The sequence below is a fragment of the Mirounga angustirostris genome, unplaced genomic scaffold (genome assembly GCF_029215605.1).
Source record: "Mirounga angustirostris isolate CCGP_5_RB_7025 unplaced genomic scaffold, mMirAng1.0.hap1 SCAF_9, whole genome shotgun sequence".
Taxonomy (NCBI): Eukaryota; Metazoa; Chordata; class Mammalia; order Carnivora; family Phocidae; genus Mirounga; species Mirounga angustirostris.
Window position 1 is genome coordinate 98,419,710 of NW_026991717.1, and position 13,433 is coordinate 98,433,142.

Here is a 13,433-nt window from a genome sequence, read left to right on the forward strand (position 1 = left end):
GCGTTTCAGTCATTCGAGATGAAAAGGTTTTAGAGATCTGTTGTACAACAAGGTGCATAGAGTTAAAAATACTTGTATTATACACTTACAAATTATGAGGGTAAATTTGTTATGTATTTTTTGCCACAATAAAAAAAAGGAAATGAGGCAATAATGTAAGGAGCCAACACCCTTCTAATATAATATTGTACACTGCCACATGACTCTTCAAGGAATAATAGAAGCTAAATGAATATAATAGCATCCTTCTAATTACTTATAGAAAGGAGCAGGTTTAATTCAACTGTTTTGAATCTGAGACAGAGAGCTATCCTCATGTACAAACAAAAAATGAAATTTTTCAGATAAATTATATTACATATTTATCTATTTTTAAACATTTTATCAGATATTTGCACTTGAAGAGTCTTCTTCGTATTCAGATAAAACTTTCTAACTACTAGAATAAACTGAGTCCAATACAGGGAAAACCATCAGCATCCAAAATGTCCTTGGTATTAGCCAACAGGACAATAACCAAATGATCTTCCCATCTGTTTTCATTGTTGGAAACCTTAAGAATGCATCTAGAGTAACTCCATACTTGCCAGAATGTCACTTAATCAATTGAGGACTGAAACCCACTTAAAATTCTATGCTCAGGGCGCCTGGGTGGCTCAGTCATTAAGTGTCTGCCTTCGGCTCAGGTCATGATCCCAGGGTCCTGGGATCGAGCCCCGCATCAGGCTCCCTGCTTGGCAGGAAGCCTGCTTCTCCCTCTCCCATTCCCCCTGCTTGTATTCCCTCTCTCACTGTGTCTCTCTCTGTCAAATAAATAAATAAAATCTTTTTTTAAAAAAATTTTAAAAAACAAAATAAAATTCTATACTCAAGATTTATTTTCAGTTTGTAAGGATTAAAATGACATGCCCCCAACCTAATAATAAGACATAGTTGTGTTATATATCTACAATAATTAAGTGTCCAAGCACCCTACTTCACACACACACACACACACACACACACAATCCCAATCTGCACCTATTTTCATATGCTTAGAAGTGAAGTATAATGCATAAAATTGCAATGATCAGGCACACAAAAAGTTTACAAAAAAGTCTAAATCCCAGTTTATATTTTTATTAATGTTTACAGATAATGAAAACACACAAATTCTTTCAGATTCTGAACCCATGAGCCTAGGCTAGTTTACAAGGCGCCTTACTAACCATACAAAACCCAACTATGATTGAACCCCAAAGGCCTGTATATAGATAGATGTGAAGACAATAAAGGAATGGTTAAGAGCCATGTGAGAGGGGAAGATAAGCATCAGTGGGGCTGTGAGAAAATAAGAACAGAGTAAGAAACATTAACCCAAAGTAAACTACGACTAAGTCTTGTAGGTAAGAACTTGTAAGTAATTAAATTTAGGTACTAACTTTCAGGACCTCTCTATCCCCTTCTAGCTTACTATACCATCAAAAGGCATAAGCCAGGTACATCAAATCTTGTTCTAAGAGGTGTTTTGTATCATGATGTTTGGCCTTACTTCGCTCTTTAACCTCCAGTATATTCTCCAAAAACAAAAACAACCTCAAATACTGATGCAGCCAAATGTTTAAAGTACCAAAATGTAAAAGTGACCAAACTAGCTCAGAACCCTTTATCATCTTCCCATTCCTGCCAAGGTTAAGCCCTAGCCATCCCACCAAGAGTCTCTGGGAACTTTTCATCAAGGCTTGTCTCCCTTTTCTGTACTTTGCATTTATTTGCTCTGTTCTGATATGGATAAATCCACTAACCTGTGTTGTTGGACTGCCAGGCCTTTCTAGGCTGACACCAAGGTTTAGATTCTCAGCCTAGCTCTCCAAGCTGGCACTGATCTTCAGTTCTGCTTTTCAGATCTTTCTTGGCTCCATGCTACTCTCCCCATGTCTAGCCAGGCTTCTGGAACCTCTGCCTGAATCCTACTTCCCAGTTCCCTAGTTGTCTAAGGAAAATAAGGTGCTTAGGTGATAATATGCTGATGTATCATTTTGTGAAAGTATTAAAACAAACTCCAATGTAGCAGGGACTTGGATTGCCAAATTAATATTCCTTTTGGGTGAACAGTGGCTTAGAGCAGGGTCACCTGCAGTGCACAGTTCCAGGAGTACCATTCACTTTGTTGTTCCTGAAATGTAGGTTTCAGGGGCTGGCACTGATATAGGTACAATATAAATGGTGTACATGATACACTGCTTTCAAGGGAAGCCACACTTAATTGAATACCAAGCCATTATGAAATCTTCAGTTTTTGTTTTTTAAAACTAATATTACATAATTCCTGGTAAGTATGCATAGTAAAATGAAGTAATATCGGAGAATTGCCCTCCTCATTATCTATCTTAAAAAAACAAACAATAGTTTTAAAACACAGCCAAACAAAAGTAACGAGCAGAAACTTTAGGAAAGGGACACGACTTAAAGCCAGAATGTAGTAGCCAAAAAAGGTACTGAAGATTTTTAGTAAAGCTTGGGGTGAGTTCTAGTCCTGCCCCCAATGGCAAAAGCAGTACTGGTGAGTAGACAAAATCCTGACAATTCTTTTCTTTTCTTTTTTTTTTTTTTTTTGAGAGAGAGAGTGCCCATAAGCAGGGCAGTATGGAAGAGGGGAAGAGGAAGAGGGAGAGAGAATCCCAAGCAAGCTCCATGCTCAACACGAGCCAAACCCAGAGCTCAGTCCCACAACCCTGAGATCATGACCCCAGCCAAAATCAAGAGTCGGACACTTAACCGACTGAGCCACCCAGGTGCCCCAAAATCCCGAGAATTCTTAATAATATTTTGGTACTGGGGGAAAAGGAAATGAGTCTGGAGAGAACAGAAGCTGGTGAAGAACCGAACGGTGAGCTGGTCTCTCTCTCTCTCTCTCTCTCTCTCTCTCTCTCTCTCGGGGCTCTATGCTGAAATGGGAGATCAAACAAATTCAGGGGGTATTCTCCCCAGTAGAGAATTCTCCCCTCTGCCATGTGAAAGGAAAGGAAAAAGACTTATAAACTGCTTTTTAAAAAAAATATTTGAAGGCAAGATCAGACTAAACAAAAACTGACTCAAAATAAAGAACTCAAGAAATATTAAAACAATATTTCCTAAAGAGCCCTCAAATGAACAAGTGACATATCAAAACTTCCATAACCCCTCACTTCACATCAGTTTCTTTTTCCTCTGCTAAATTCAAATAAGAGTATAAATTTCTTACTATAAAGCAGCACATGTAATAGTATGTGTCCATTAATCCACACACCCACAGACACTGTATGTGTCCATGTGGGCACAGACATGACTGGTGTGATGGTCACCTAACAGTTCATTTCTGAGTGACAGGATTAGATGGCTTTAAAAAAGCTTTTTTCCTTTATGCTTTGCAGCACCGTTTGGATCATTTGTAATACACATGCACCATTTTTATTTAAAAAGGATATACGGAGTGAGAAGGCCTACCGAAGGTTTTACACATGCTCAAGACAATCTGCAAACTTCCAGAGAGAAAGGTCTGCCGATCACCTCACTTAAGTCTCTATAAAATCCTTCCAGGCTAGTGCTAAGGGAAGTGGGGCACAGAAACACTACAGTCTCACTGTGTACCAACTTTTAAAGTGGTCATCAAAACATTCACAAAAGAGGTCTTTCCTTAACCATGATGTGGTCTTTGTGATCTTGGAGTGGCTGCAGTTCATTAAAACTACTTCCACTTACACAAGGCTATATTCGGATTTCAATACAATATTTCCAGGCATTAAAATGTCATTTCATGAATAGTGTATCTTCTATTCTACCTTTAATAAGTAACTACTCCTAAATCCCCTCAGTGAAAGAATTATGTCCAAAAAAAGGGAAAAAGAGGGGCACCTGGGTGGCTCAGTCGTTAAGCGTCTGCCTTCGGCTCAGGTCGTGATCCCAGGGTCCTGGGATTGAGCCCCTCATCGGGCTCCCTGCTCGGCAGGAAGCCTGATTCTCCCTCTCCCACTCCCCATTTGTGTTCCCTCTCTCGCTATGTCTCTCTCTGTCAAATAAATAAAATCTTTAAAATTAAAAAAAAGGGAAAAAGAGTTCATCTAACTAAAATGCGTATCTGCGAGTTAAAACCTAATAAATTTTATGTATGAATTCCCTAATATATTAAAATAAGAAACATACAGGGCTCCTGGGTGGCTCAGTCGGTTGAGCCTCCAACTCTTGGTTTCGGCTCAGGTCGTGATCTCAGGGTCATGGGATCAAGCCCAGCACTGAGCTCCGGGCTTAGCGTGGAGTCTGGTTGCGATTCTCTCCCTGTGCCTCTGCCCCTCCCCCTGCTTATGCATGCTCCCTCTCTCTCTCTCTCAAAGCAAACAAATAAAATCTTTAAAAAATAATAAAATAAAATAAGAAACATACCAGCAGAGGTGCTTCCATTGTCTTAATAAATCGATGAATATTCAGTGTAGTCAGTGGTGGTTCCATCAGTGTTCTTCTACATTGCTCAGTCAAATCCAAGACTTGTTTACAATGAAAAAAGTAGAGATGTGCATTTTCGATATCCTCAGTGCTACAAATTAAAAATTAGGGACAGATTCACTTGAAGAAGTTCAATGTGTTATCTTTCTACCATCCAGAAAGACATAGTTCCAAATATCTTTAAGTCTCATGCTTTTGAATTACTGTTGTAGTAAAAATCTAAAACAGTAAAACAAAATAAAATGGACCTAAGCAAAAGAAGAAACAAACAGTTTTAGAGTTGTATAAGCAATTTTTTCCCTAAACTTCTTGATATGGTAGCTTCTAAATTAGGTTATGGACAGGTCCACACAATTTTTTTTTTTTTTTAAATAAAAGGCTGTCACCTTGAGGACAAGGAGATTATCTTCGAATATAGTTGCTTTTCTAGAGCTATTCTAAATAAAGCCTTGTAACACAAATTTTCTAGGTTTAATTTAAACTCAAATCTGTTTTGAATAAACTTCAGCCAAAACATGCCTTAAGATAGAAACCATGTGACAGTTTGTGGGAGTTTGTGAGTTTGTATCTGAAATATTACAAAACTCAGCAAATATGGCTTATAATTTGAGTTCTGGCATCCCTTCAACATGAGAATTCAAAGATAAACTTATAGTGGGTAAGTAAGGCTTGCCAAAATTAAAATAGCATTTTAAAAATCTCCATATGGCATTAGCAGGGTTTGGCAAAATACTGCAAATTTTTATTTTTAAAATGTTATTTTAATTCTGGATACACGCTTAAACTGAGATCTGAGGTTCACTGATTTCAAATTTAATTATAAACTAATTTCTAATAGATTTAATGGTTAAAGAAATGATCAAAGATTATTTAAAGTCTACTCTGTGTTGGGCCCTGTACCAAATACAAAAGACTAAGATGAATAAGATGACTCAAATCTTTGAGGGGCTTAGATAAAAGGAGACACATTTAGTTTTTTTAATGTAGTTTGTAAGTGCTATAATATGCAAAGTACTATGAGAAAAAAAGAAATATTTCATTCTGCCTCAAGTCATAAAGGAGAAAGAAGGAAAGGGAAAAGAAGATCACAGAGATTAAAAACAGTAAAGGAAAGAAGGACTTCCCGAAGAAGACAAATGGGTACTTCCGACAAAGGAACTATACAGCCAAGACCCAATTAAAGTACTTAACTTTTGAACTCTTAAACTCAAAGTACGTATCTTTTGAACTATTTAGGTTCTCATATAGTCACATATATTAAAAGGAAATAGTCACATATATTAAAAGTAAAGTATTGAAAGCAGGAGGACCCAGTTGAGGTTGGACATCATAACCTCTGAAATAATAAAGTAATTTTGGAAAGTAATTTAATCAGAGATCATTGGTTGTAGGTAACAGAAACCAAAAAGGTGGGGAGGGGGGCTTACTGGAAGTGTAGAACTACATATCACAGAACACAAGGAAAATTCAAGTAATTAGATCAGAGAATAAATGTATAGATCTGAACAGCAAGAGTTCAAGGGACCTTCGTTTTGCCATTAATACTTTTCAGTTCCCAACTCTCTTTATAAAGATAACTCTCCCTTCTTTACTTCTACATGGTCAAAATATTCCTATGAGCAAGAGAGCCAAAACACTGTATAATCCCATTTCTCCATGCCCAATTCCAAGTTCCTGAAAGAGGGCATCTCATTTGCTCAGGTAAGCCAGTGGGCTGGTTGACCCCAGATCAGGTGGCCACCTCTGATCTGACTGACGGTAATATGTATGGTGTGAGGGGGTAACATCCTTGGCCTATACACAGATTCTTTAAGAGGGGAGTATGGGGAGGTCACAGAAAGTACTGGTGTCTCCATGGCACACCACCTCTTATACTACCTATCCTATACACCCTCCTTAACCAACATATGATTTCAAACAAATTCAGGCCATGTAATGATTAATATACTAGACTTTATCCAGTGTCATAGCTCCAGCAACTGGAATAGTGCCTAGCACATAGAGGGCATTCAATAAATATTTGTTAAATAAAAGAATGAACAAATGAAAGAAAAAATGCATTCATTCATTCCATTAGAAGACAACCCAAAGTCCTAGCCAACTACTTCATCCAGAAGTCATGCCATAGGATTATAGTACTCTGAATGCACAGTCCCTCCCTGTCATATCAGGTCTAAGTATGACTCCTTACCATCTTGCTATCCATGAATAAATGAGTACTGAAACATATCCAATGTATGTATCAAATACTCAAAAGTATACCAAAAAAAAAAAAGTAACTGGACATTTTAGAATTCTCATTTTAAAAATAGGGGAAAGCAAAAACCCTTCCAGAACATGACCATGTTTAGCCATAGATCAGAATATGCTATGTATATAGTATAGCTTGCTGAACAGATTTTGTAGGATAAATGATAGGACCTACGTATTGCTAATAAATAAATACTCTTCTGTGTTTTAAGCATGTCATCTTTATTTGCAACTATTCATCACCTGAAAAATAAGTACATAAAAAAAAGTACAAACAATTGACCGTCAGCAAAACTGCGGGGCTACCATAGAATTGCCATGAGATGAGAATAATCAGGCTTCCCCCATTCTGGGATGGGAAACTGGCAGTCTACGTTGGGAGTAGCAAAGCAGCTGCCTAAACCACTGCTTATCGTATCCTGAGACTCAGTGACTTACAGCAAAGCTTTGCGGTACTGTCAGCAGAAGTCCCAAATTGTTAAAAATATTAATTTTTATACAAACAGTAATCATACATTAAACTTTTCTTTAATTCATTAATGAGGGAATCAGCAGAATGACAGTTCAATCAGAAGAGATGAATGAGAAAAGAAATGCTCAACGGGGATCCTGCTTCTCTCTCTCCCTCTGCCTCTCCCCCTGCTTGTGCTTACTCTCTCTCTCTCCTTCTGATAAATGAATAAATAAAACCTTTAAACAAACAAACAAGCTCTTGCATGGTATAAAAAGTTCACACAATCACCATTTTGTCTTGCTTTGTATTAATTTTCTTGAAGAGCATTTTGAGGCAAAGTCTTTAAAATACACACTGGTTATTCCCTGTGTTCTACAAGCACCAAAGGAAAGAAAAACTTCAACCCTAGGTTGCCCAGGTAAAAAGTCAAAAGAAGGCCTCTACCTGAAATTGTAAGCTAAAAACTAGACAAGAAAAATAAACATTTAAAACATTCTGCTCAAAAACTGTACTTAAATACATTTAAGACTAGCCTAACAAAGTAACTTACAGAACTCTCAGGAAGAACTTCTGGAGCTTAGTTATGAAAGCTGTTATTTTATCACCTATCTGATCACTGTGGGAGATCCATTCCTAAAATACACTTGGCCACTCGTGGGATCACATATTGTGCTTATCCATATTGTCTTTATTCACCTTAGCCTAACATCATCTCTGCATATTTAAATTCATTTTCAGACTGTAGAATGGCAGACAATAATAATGAAGGGGATTTCCAGTTTCATTTATATATTCCCATCGGTGCTTACAATTCCTCTCGGTAAGTCAATGATGTGAGAGTCTGATGGAGATGTTGAATAGGTAATGTGAAAGAAGCAAACTTAAAACTGTTGACATATGCCTCTTGTACATACCCAATACTTTCCAAAAGGGCAGTTTCCGTGGTTAGGACAAACTGGTACGTAGTCCCATACACAAAAGCAGCTTCCATGACTGCTCTGTGCTCTGAAGAGGAGACAAGACAGTTGGGAGACACAAGAAGTTAGTTTGTGTGACTCTCTTCTGAATACTGCCCTACACTGTTTTAGGCTCTATTATAAAGAAAAATTCCTGGTAGGGATCCCAGTCGGGCAAATGCAGGCAGTTAAAGAAATTAAGAGTTAACAGGAAATAGAAATGAGTTATACTTGAGAATACAACATATGACAAATCTGTGACAGTTTCTTCCTCGTAGTAGGGGAGAGTCTCTACAGAGACTATGCATCCACCATCCAATTTTTATATGTTATATTTTATCTATGTGTATGCCTGCGTATTGTTTCTGGCTTGGTTTTCTTTTAATCAAACTTATCCTTATACATAGTTTAAAAAGAAACAATTCTACAAAACATATTAAGAAAAACAACAATTTCTCCCCCCTGCCCCACCCACCTCCACCCCATTTCCAATTCCCAAGGGACAGCTGCTTTCAATTCTTTTACTGTTTCTTTTGGTATTTACCTCCAAGTCTTTAAATGACATTCTTACACTCTTATTTCCTGATTTTTTAAAGTGTTATTAATATTATCTATTGACTTCCCACTATGGCAGATGATAACTCAGCTCTTTCCCAAAACCTCACTCCACAAACATGCACACTTCTATCCCCTCAATGATCCCAATATAGTTCTAATTTTTATTAGCTCAATTATCTGTATTTACATTGTCATAACTCAGTGTATACTATTTACAAGTGAGCCATAGAGTGCAAAATGAACGTTTCTCCTTTTTTGAGCAACTTTTTCACCAGTTATACTTTTTAATTTGTTTAAATTCATTTCTAATTTATTTCTAAATTCTTCGACTACTGGCTAATGCTCTCAATACTTCAAATAGATCAGCACACTAGCAGTTCCCTCTTCTTATAGACATTTCTGGAGAGCCTACTGATTTACTGCATTACGGACTCCTGCGACTGGGCCTGCTGCAGAGCTTCTATCTTGGGAACTCACTACTCACTTCATCATCATCCTGGGAATTCTCTTACTCTTTCTCCTTTGTTGGGTCCTTTGTCCTGTTATCCACATCCTCTTGACTGATTTGCTCCCTTGCTCCCATTCTCTAGCACCTTCTTGTGAGAGGATATATGAAATACACATATTTTGTGACCTTACGCTTCTGAAAGTGTCTTTATTCTATATTGTAACTAATTGTAGTTGTCTGCATATTGAATTCTACGTTCAAGTCATTTCCCCTGAGAATTCTGAAAGCATTGCTCCATTTTCTTCAGTTTCTAGGGCTGCAACTGAGAAGTCCAATGCGATTCTGATTCTTGATCCTTTAACTGTATACTCTTTCTGTATGGAAGCTTTTCGAACAGTGTTTGTTCCCAATATTCTGCACCTGCAAAATGAGATGCTTTGGTGTGGCTCTACATTCATCCATTATGCTGGGATTCAGTGAGCCCTTTCAGTTCGGAAGCTCAAATCCTTTAGTCCTGGGAAATTTTCTCAAACTATTTACTTGAAGCATTTCTTCCTTTCCATTTTATTTTATTTTCCCTTTTCTCCTCACTGCCATTTCTAGGCGTCATCTTCCTCACCCCCACTGAATCTGCTACCACGCGAGTCAAGTGTCATCAGAGTATTCCACTCACCATTCTGCCTTGGAGTCATCTACCACCCCAGCCAGAAACAACCCCCTTCATTCCACAAAAATAATTTAGCTTCTTTCACATTGTCATTCTCTCCAATACTATTTCCTCATAATCCTTGGTGATTTTATTATCCTCATAGATGATACTTGCCAATCCTAGCCTCTCAGTCTTTGGTCCTCTCTAGAGATTCCAGTGATCTCTCTTCAAGTCGACCTTAACCACCTGCTGCTATGGTCCCACACCAGGCCTTATAATTACCAATCACTTGCAAACCCCTCCAAAATCTCAAAGTCTAGCATTCCTCCAACCCCTTCCTTCCATAAACACACGCACCCTTCCATCTCCAGGTAACTCTGTCTAGCACATAATCCCCCAGGAACTACAGTCTTATCGTTTTCACTGTCCTCCACTCCTTCAGGTTTTCTCTTCCTTCTTAGCCCAGCTTACATTCCATGATCAGTCTTTATAATCACTCCCTTATCTGGCTAAAATGCAATCCAGGTTAAGTCAGATACTCTGCTTATTCTGTACTAAGTAAACATGGCTGCAGGGGAAAAAAAAAACAAAAACCTATTAGCATCACCACACTAATGATCTCACTTTATATATTTTTAAAAGATTTTATTTATTTATTTATTTATTTGAGAGAGAGAGAGAGAGAGAACACAAGCAGGGGAAAGGGCAGAGGGAGAGGATCTTAAGCAGACTCCTCACTTACACAGGGCACAATCCCACCACCCTGAGATCATGACCCGAGCCAAATCAAGAGTCCGACACTTAACCTACTGGGCCACCCGGGCACCCCATGATCTCACTTTAGATTACTGATATCAAATATTATTGCTGCCTGGCAACCATTCTTTTTTTTTTTTTTTTAAGATTTTATTTATTTATTTTAGAGAGAGAGAGAGAGCACAAGCTGGGGGTATGGGACAAAGGGAGGGGGAGAGAGAATCTTAAGCAGACTCCCCACTCATGGTGGAGCCCCACACAGTGCTCGATCTCAGGACCCTGAGACCATGACCTGAGCTGAAATCAAGAGTCAGACACTTAACAAGCACCAACCATTCTTTATTTTCAGGCCTTCTAAAACAACTATTTCATCTCTTCTCTCTTCAAACTATCTGATGATTTTATTTTTATTTCACTGAGAAAACATAGCCAATTACAAAAGCAAAACCAAAAAAAATTCCACAAGCATATTTATCTGCCCACTTAACAAAACTGATGCTCATATTCTCTGTCTTCCCTCCATTTACCATAGATGAATTTTCTGTGCTCCCAGCAAAGAACCACATCTCCCCTCATTCACTAGATTTCATCGCTTCTTGTTGACTCAAAGATGTTGTTCCAGTAATTCTCCCTGCTTTTTCCTCCATGCTGTAGTTTATGCTTTCTACTGGATCTTTCTTGTCAACATACAAATATACTTCTCAAGAAATTCTTCACTTGACCTACATACTCTTCCAGTCACTGCCCATTTTCCTCCTTCCCTTAACAGCAAAATTTCTCTAATGAGTCTCCATATTCACAGTCCCCAGTTGTTCTCTACCTAGTCTCTTGTACCCCTATCAGGCATTTACCCCACTTTACAGAAACTGTGCTTGTCAAGGTCACCAACAAATTCCATAGTGCTAAGCATAATTAGGCCAATTGGCAGCTCTTACCCTAATTAATCTTTCAGCATCATTTGACACAACCGTTTCTATCTCTTCCTTAAAACCCTATCTTCACTTTGCTTACAGGATATTCCTACCACACAGTCCATTCCTCCTGTCTCTTTATTCCATCTCACTTCAGTGACCTGTAGATGTTGACAGATCTGAACAGTTCAGTCTTCTCTTTCCCATCTAGCATCACTCACTTTGTGATCTCTTCTGGTCTCACAGCTTTATCCCCCAAATTTATAGCCCTAGTCTGTATCTCCACCATCAAATGCGGACTCATAGCATCCAACTACCTTGCTGACATATCTCCAAAGATGTCTACAGGGTATTTCACAAGTATGATGTCCAAATGTGAATTCCAGAGCTTCCTCTCCAAACTGTCTATTTTCAATCTACCCCACCTCAGTTATCAGCAATTTCACCTTTCAAGTAACTCAAGCTAAAACCCCAGAGCTACCGTGGTCTGTGCTATTTCTTTCTCACTCCACATCTAATATGTCAGCAAATTCAGTTAGTCCTACAACCAAAATACTGGCTGAGTTCAAATTTATTGCCACCTCCACTAACACCCTGATCCAAGCCACCCACCATCATCTCATCTCTCACCTCCCTTATTGCAATAACTTCCTAATTTTCCTTCCTTATTCTACTATTCCTCCTTCCAGCCTATTCCAAACACAGAAGTCAGACTGATCCTGTTAAAATACAAATCAGGGAGTTCTGGTTCCACTGTAGCAAGGTAAACTCTCTCTAGCTCATCCTTCTCATTGACGACAATTACAAACTATGTACAATAACCTGAGAACCCTGTAAAGTAAACAAAAACAGGCGAATTGTAGAGCATTATTTTACAAGTATATTAAATTTGTGGCATGCTATGTAGCCATCAAACTTTATGTTTATTTTTTTTAAAGATTTTATTTATTTATTTGACAGAGAGACAGACAGAGAGAGAACACAAGCAGGGGGAGCAGCAGAGGGAGAGGGAGATGCAGGCTCTCTGATGAGCAGGGAGCCCAGTGCAGGGCTTGATCCCGGGACCCTGGGATCATGACCTAAGCCAAAGGTAGACGCTTAACCGCTGAGCCATTCAGGTATCCCAAGCTTTATGTTTATAAAAATTGTGATTTCCAGTAAGTGATTTTATTTCATAGAGCATATACCATTTTAAAAATATCTTTAACATCTTATATTAACATGATCAAGTTAAAACCATTAACAAATGAAAGTCCTGAAATCATAATAATAATTTGTTCATAAGATGCTTATAAACTTCTTTACTACAAAATTACGTAATTTTACATATTACAGCTCAAGGTGATGCTGTCAAAATTATATATTTTTTTAAATCAGGAAAAAGTCATAAATAGCAAATGTTAAAATAAAACAGAAAACCATTGTCAATATTATCAAATACTGTAAACTACTATACCAGGTACCATGAGGACCATAAGGAAATAAAAATAGTAACTAACGCTTATAGGACACTCCTATACATCAGGAACTATTTTAATTATTTGAATTCATTTGGTCCTCACAATAACACTAAGAAGTAGGCATAGTTATTTTCACCATTTTATTGATTAGGAAACTAAAGTTACATAAGTTGTGCAAGGTCATAGTGTAAGTCATGGGGGCAGGGCATCTAACTAGGCAATCTGGCTATAGGGTTTTTGTTCAATCACATTACTAAGCTGTCTGCTTAAAGAAAGAAAACTTAATGGTAAGGATGCTATTTTAAGTCCTTCAACATACGCAGACAAGTGCAGAGGCACAACAAAGATTAAGAGAAAAGTTAAATACCTGGCGTTCCAATGGCTCTTACATAGGAGAATGCAATGTTGGCTTTTCCTTTCAGAGCATTTTCTATGTTCTGAAGGTCTTCCAGAGTGGTAATATATTTTACTTCATTAAAAAGAAGAGCACTGAAATAAACAGAGATGTTATTGGTAGAAGAACCTGATACGTA

The 13,433-nt window shown here is 37.9% G+C and overlaps 1 protein-coding gene and 1 long non-coding RNA gene across 6 annotated transcripts in view; one reads left to right on the forward strand and one right to left on the reverse strand.

Annotated features, from left to right (window-relative positions):
- Positions 1 to 8,083, forward strand: part of LOC135361615 (uncharacterized) — a 120,849-nt gene extending 112,766 nt beyond the window's left edge. Inside the window, exon 4 of the long non-coding RNA XR_010405174.1 lies at positions 7,901 to 8,083. This is a non-coding gene — a long non-coding RNA (uncharacterized LOC135361615). The remainder of the gene's footprint in view (positions 1 to 7,900) is intronic.
- The window catches only part of TXNDC16 (thioredoxin domain containing 16), a 125,606-nt gene that overhangs the window by 59,630 nt on the left and 52,543 nt on the right, over positions 1 to 13,433 (reverse strand). For all 5 annotated transcript variants that reach the window (XM_054513708.2, XM_064571057.1, XM_054513707.2 and 2 more), the window contains exons 7-9: positions 13,268 to 13,389; positions 8,077 to 8,167; positions 4,399 to 4,549 (exon numbers count right to left, since the gene is read on the reverse strand). In XM_054513708.2, the coding sequence (XP_054369683.1) occupies positions 4,399 to 4,549; positions 8,077 to 8,167; positions 13,268 to 13,389 (364 nt within the window). The remainder of the gene's footprint in view (positions 1 to 4,398; positions 4,550 to 8,076; positions 8,168 to 13,267; positions 13,390 to 13,433) is intronic.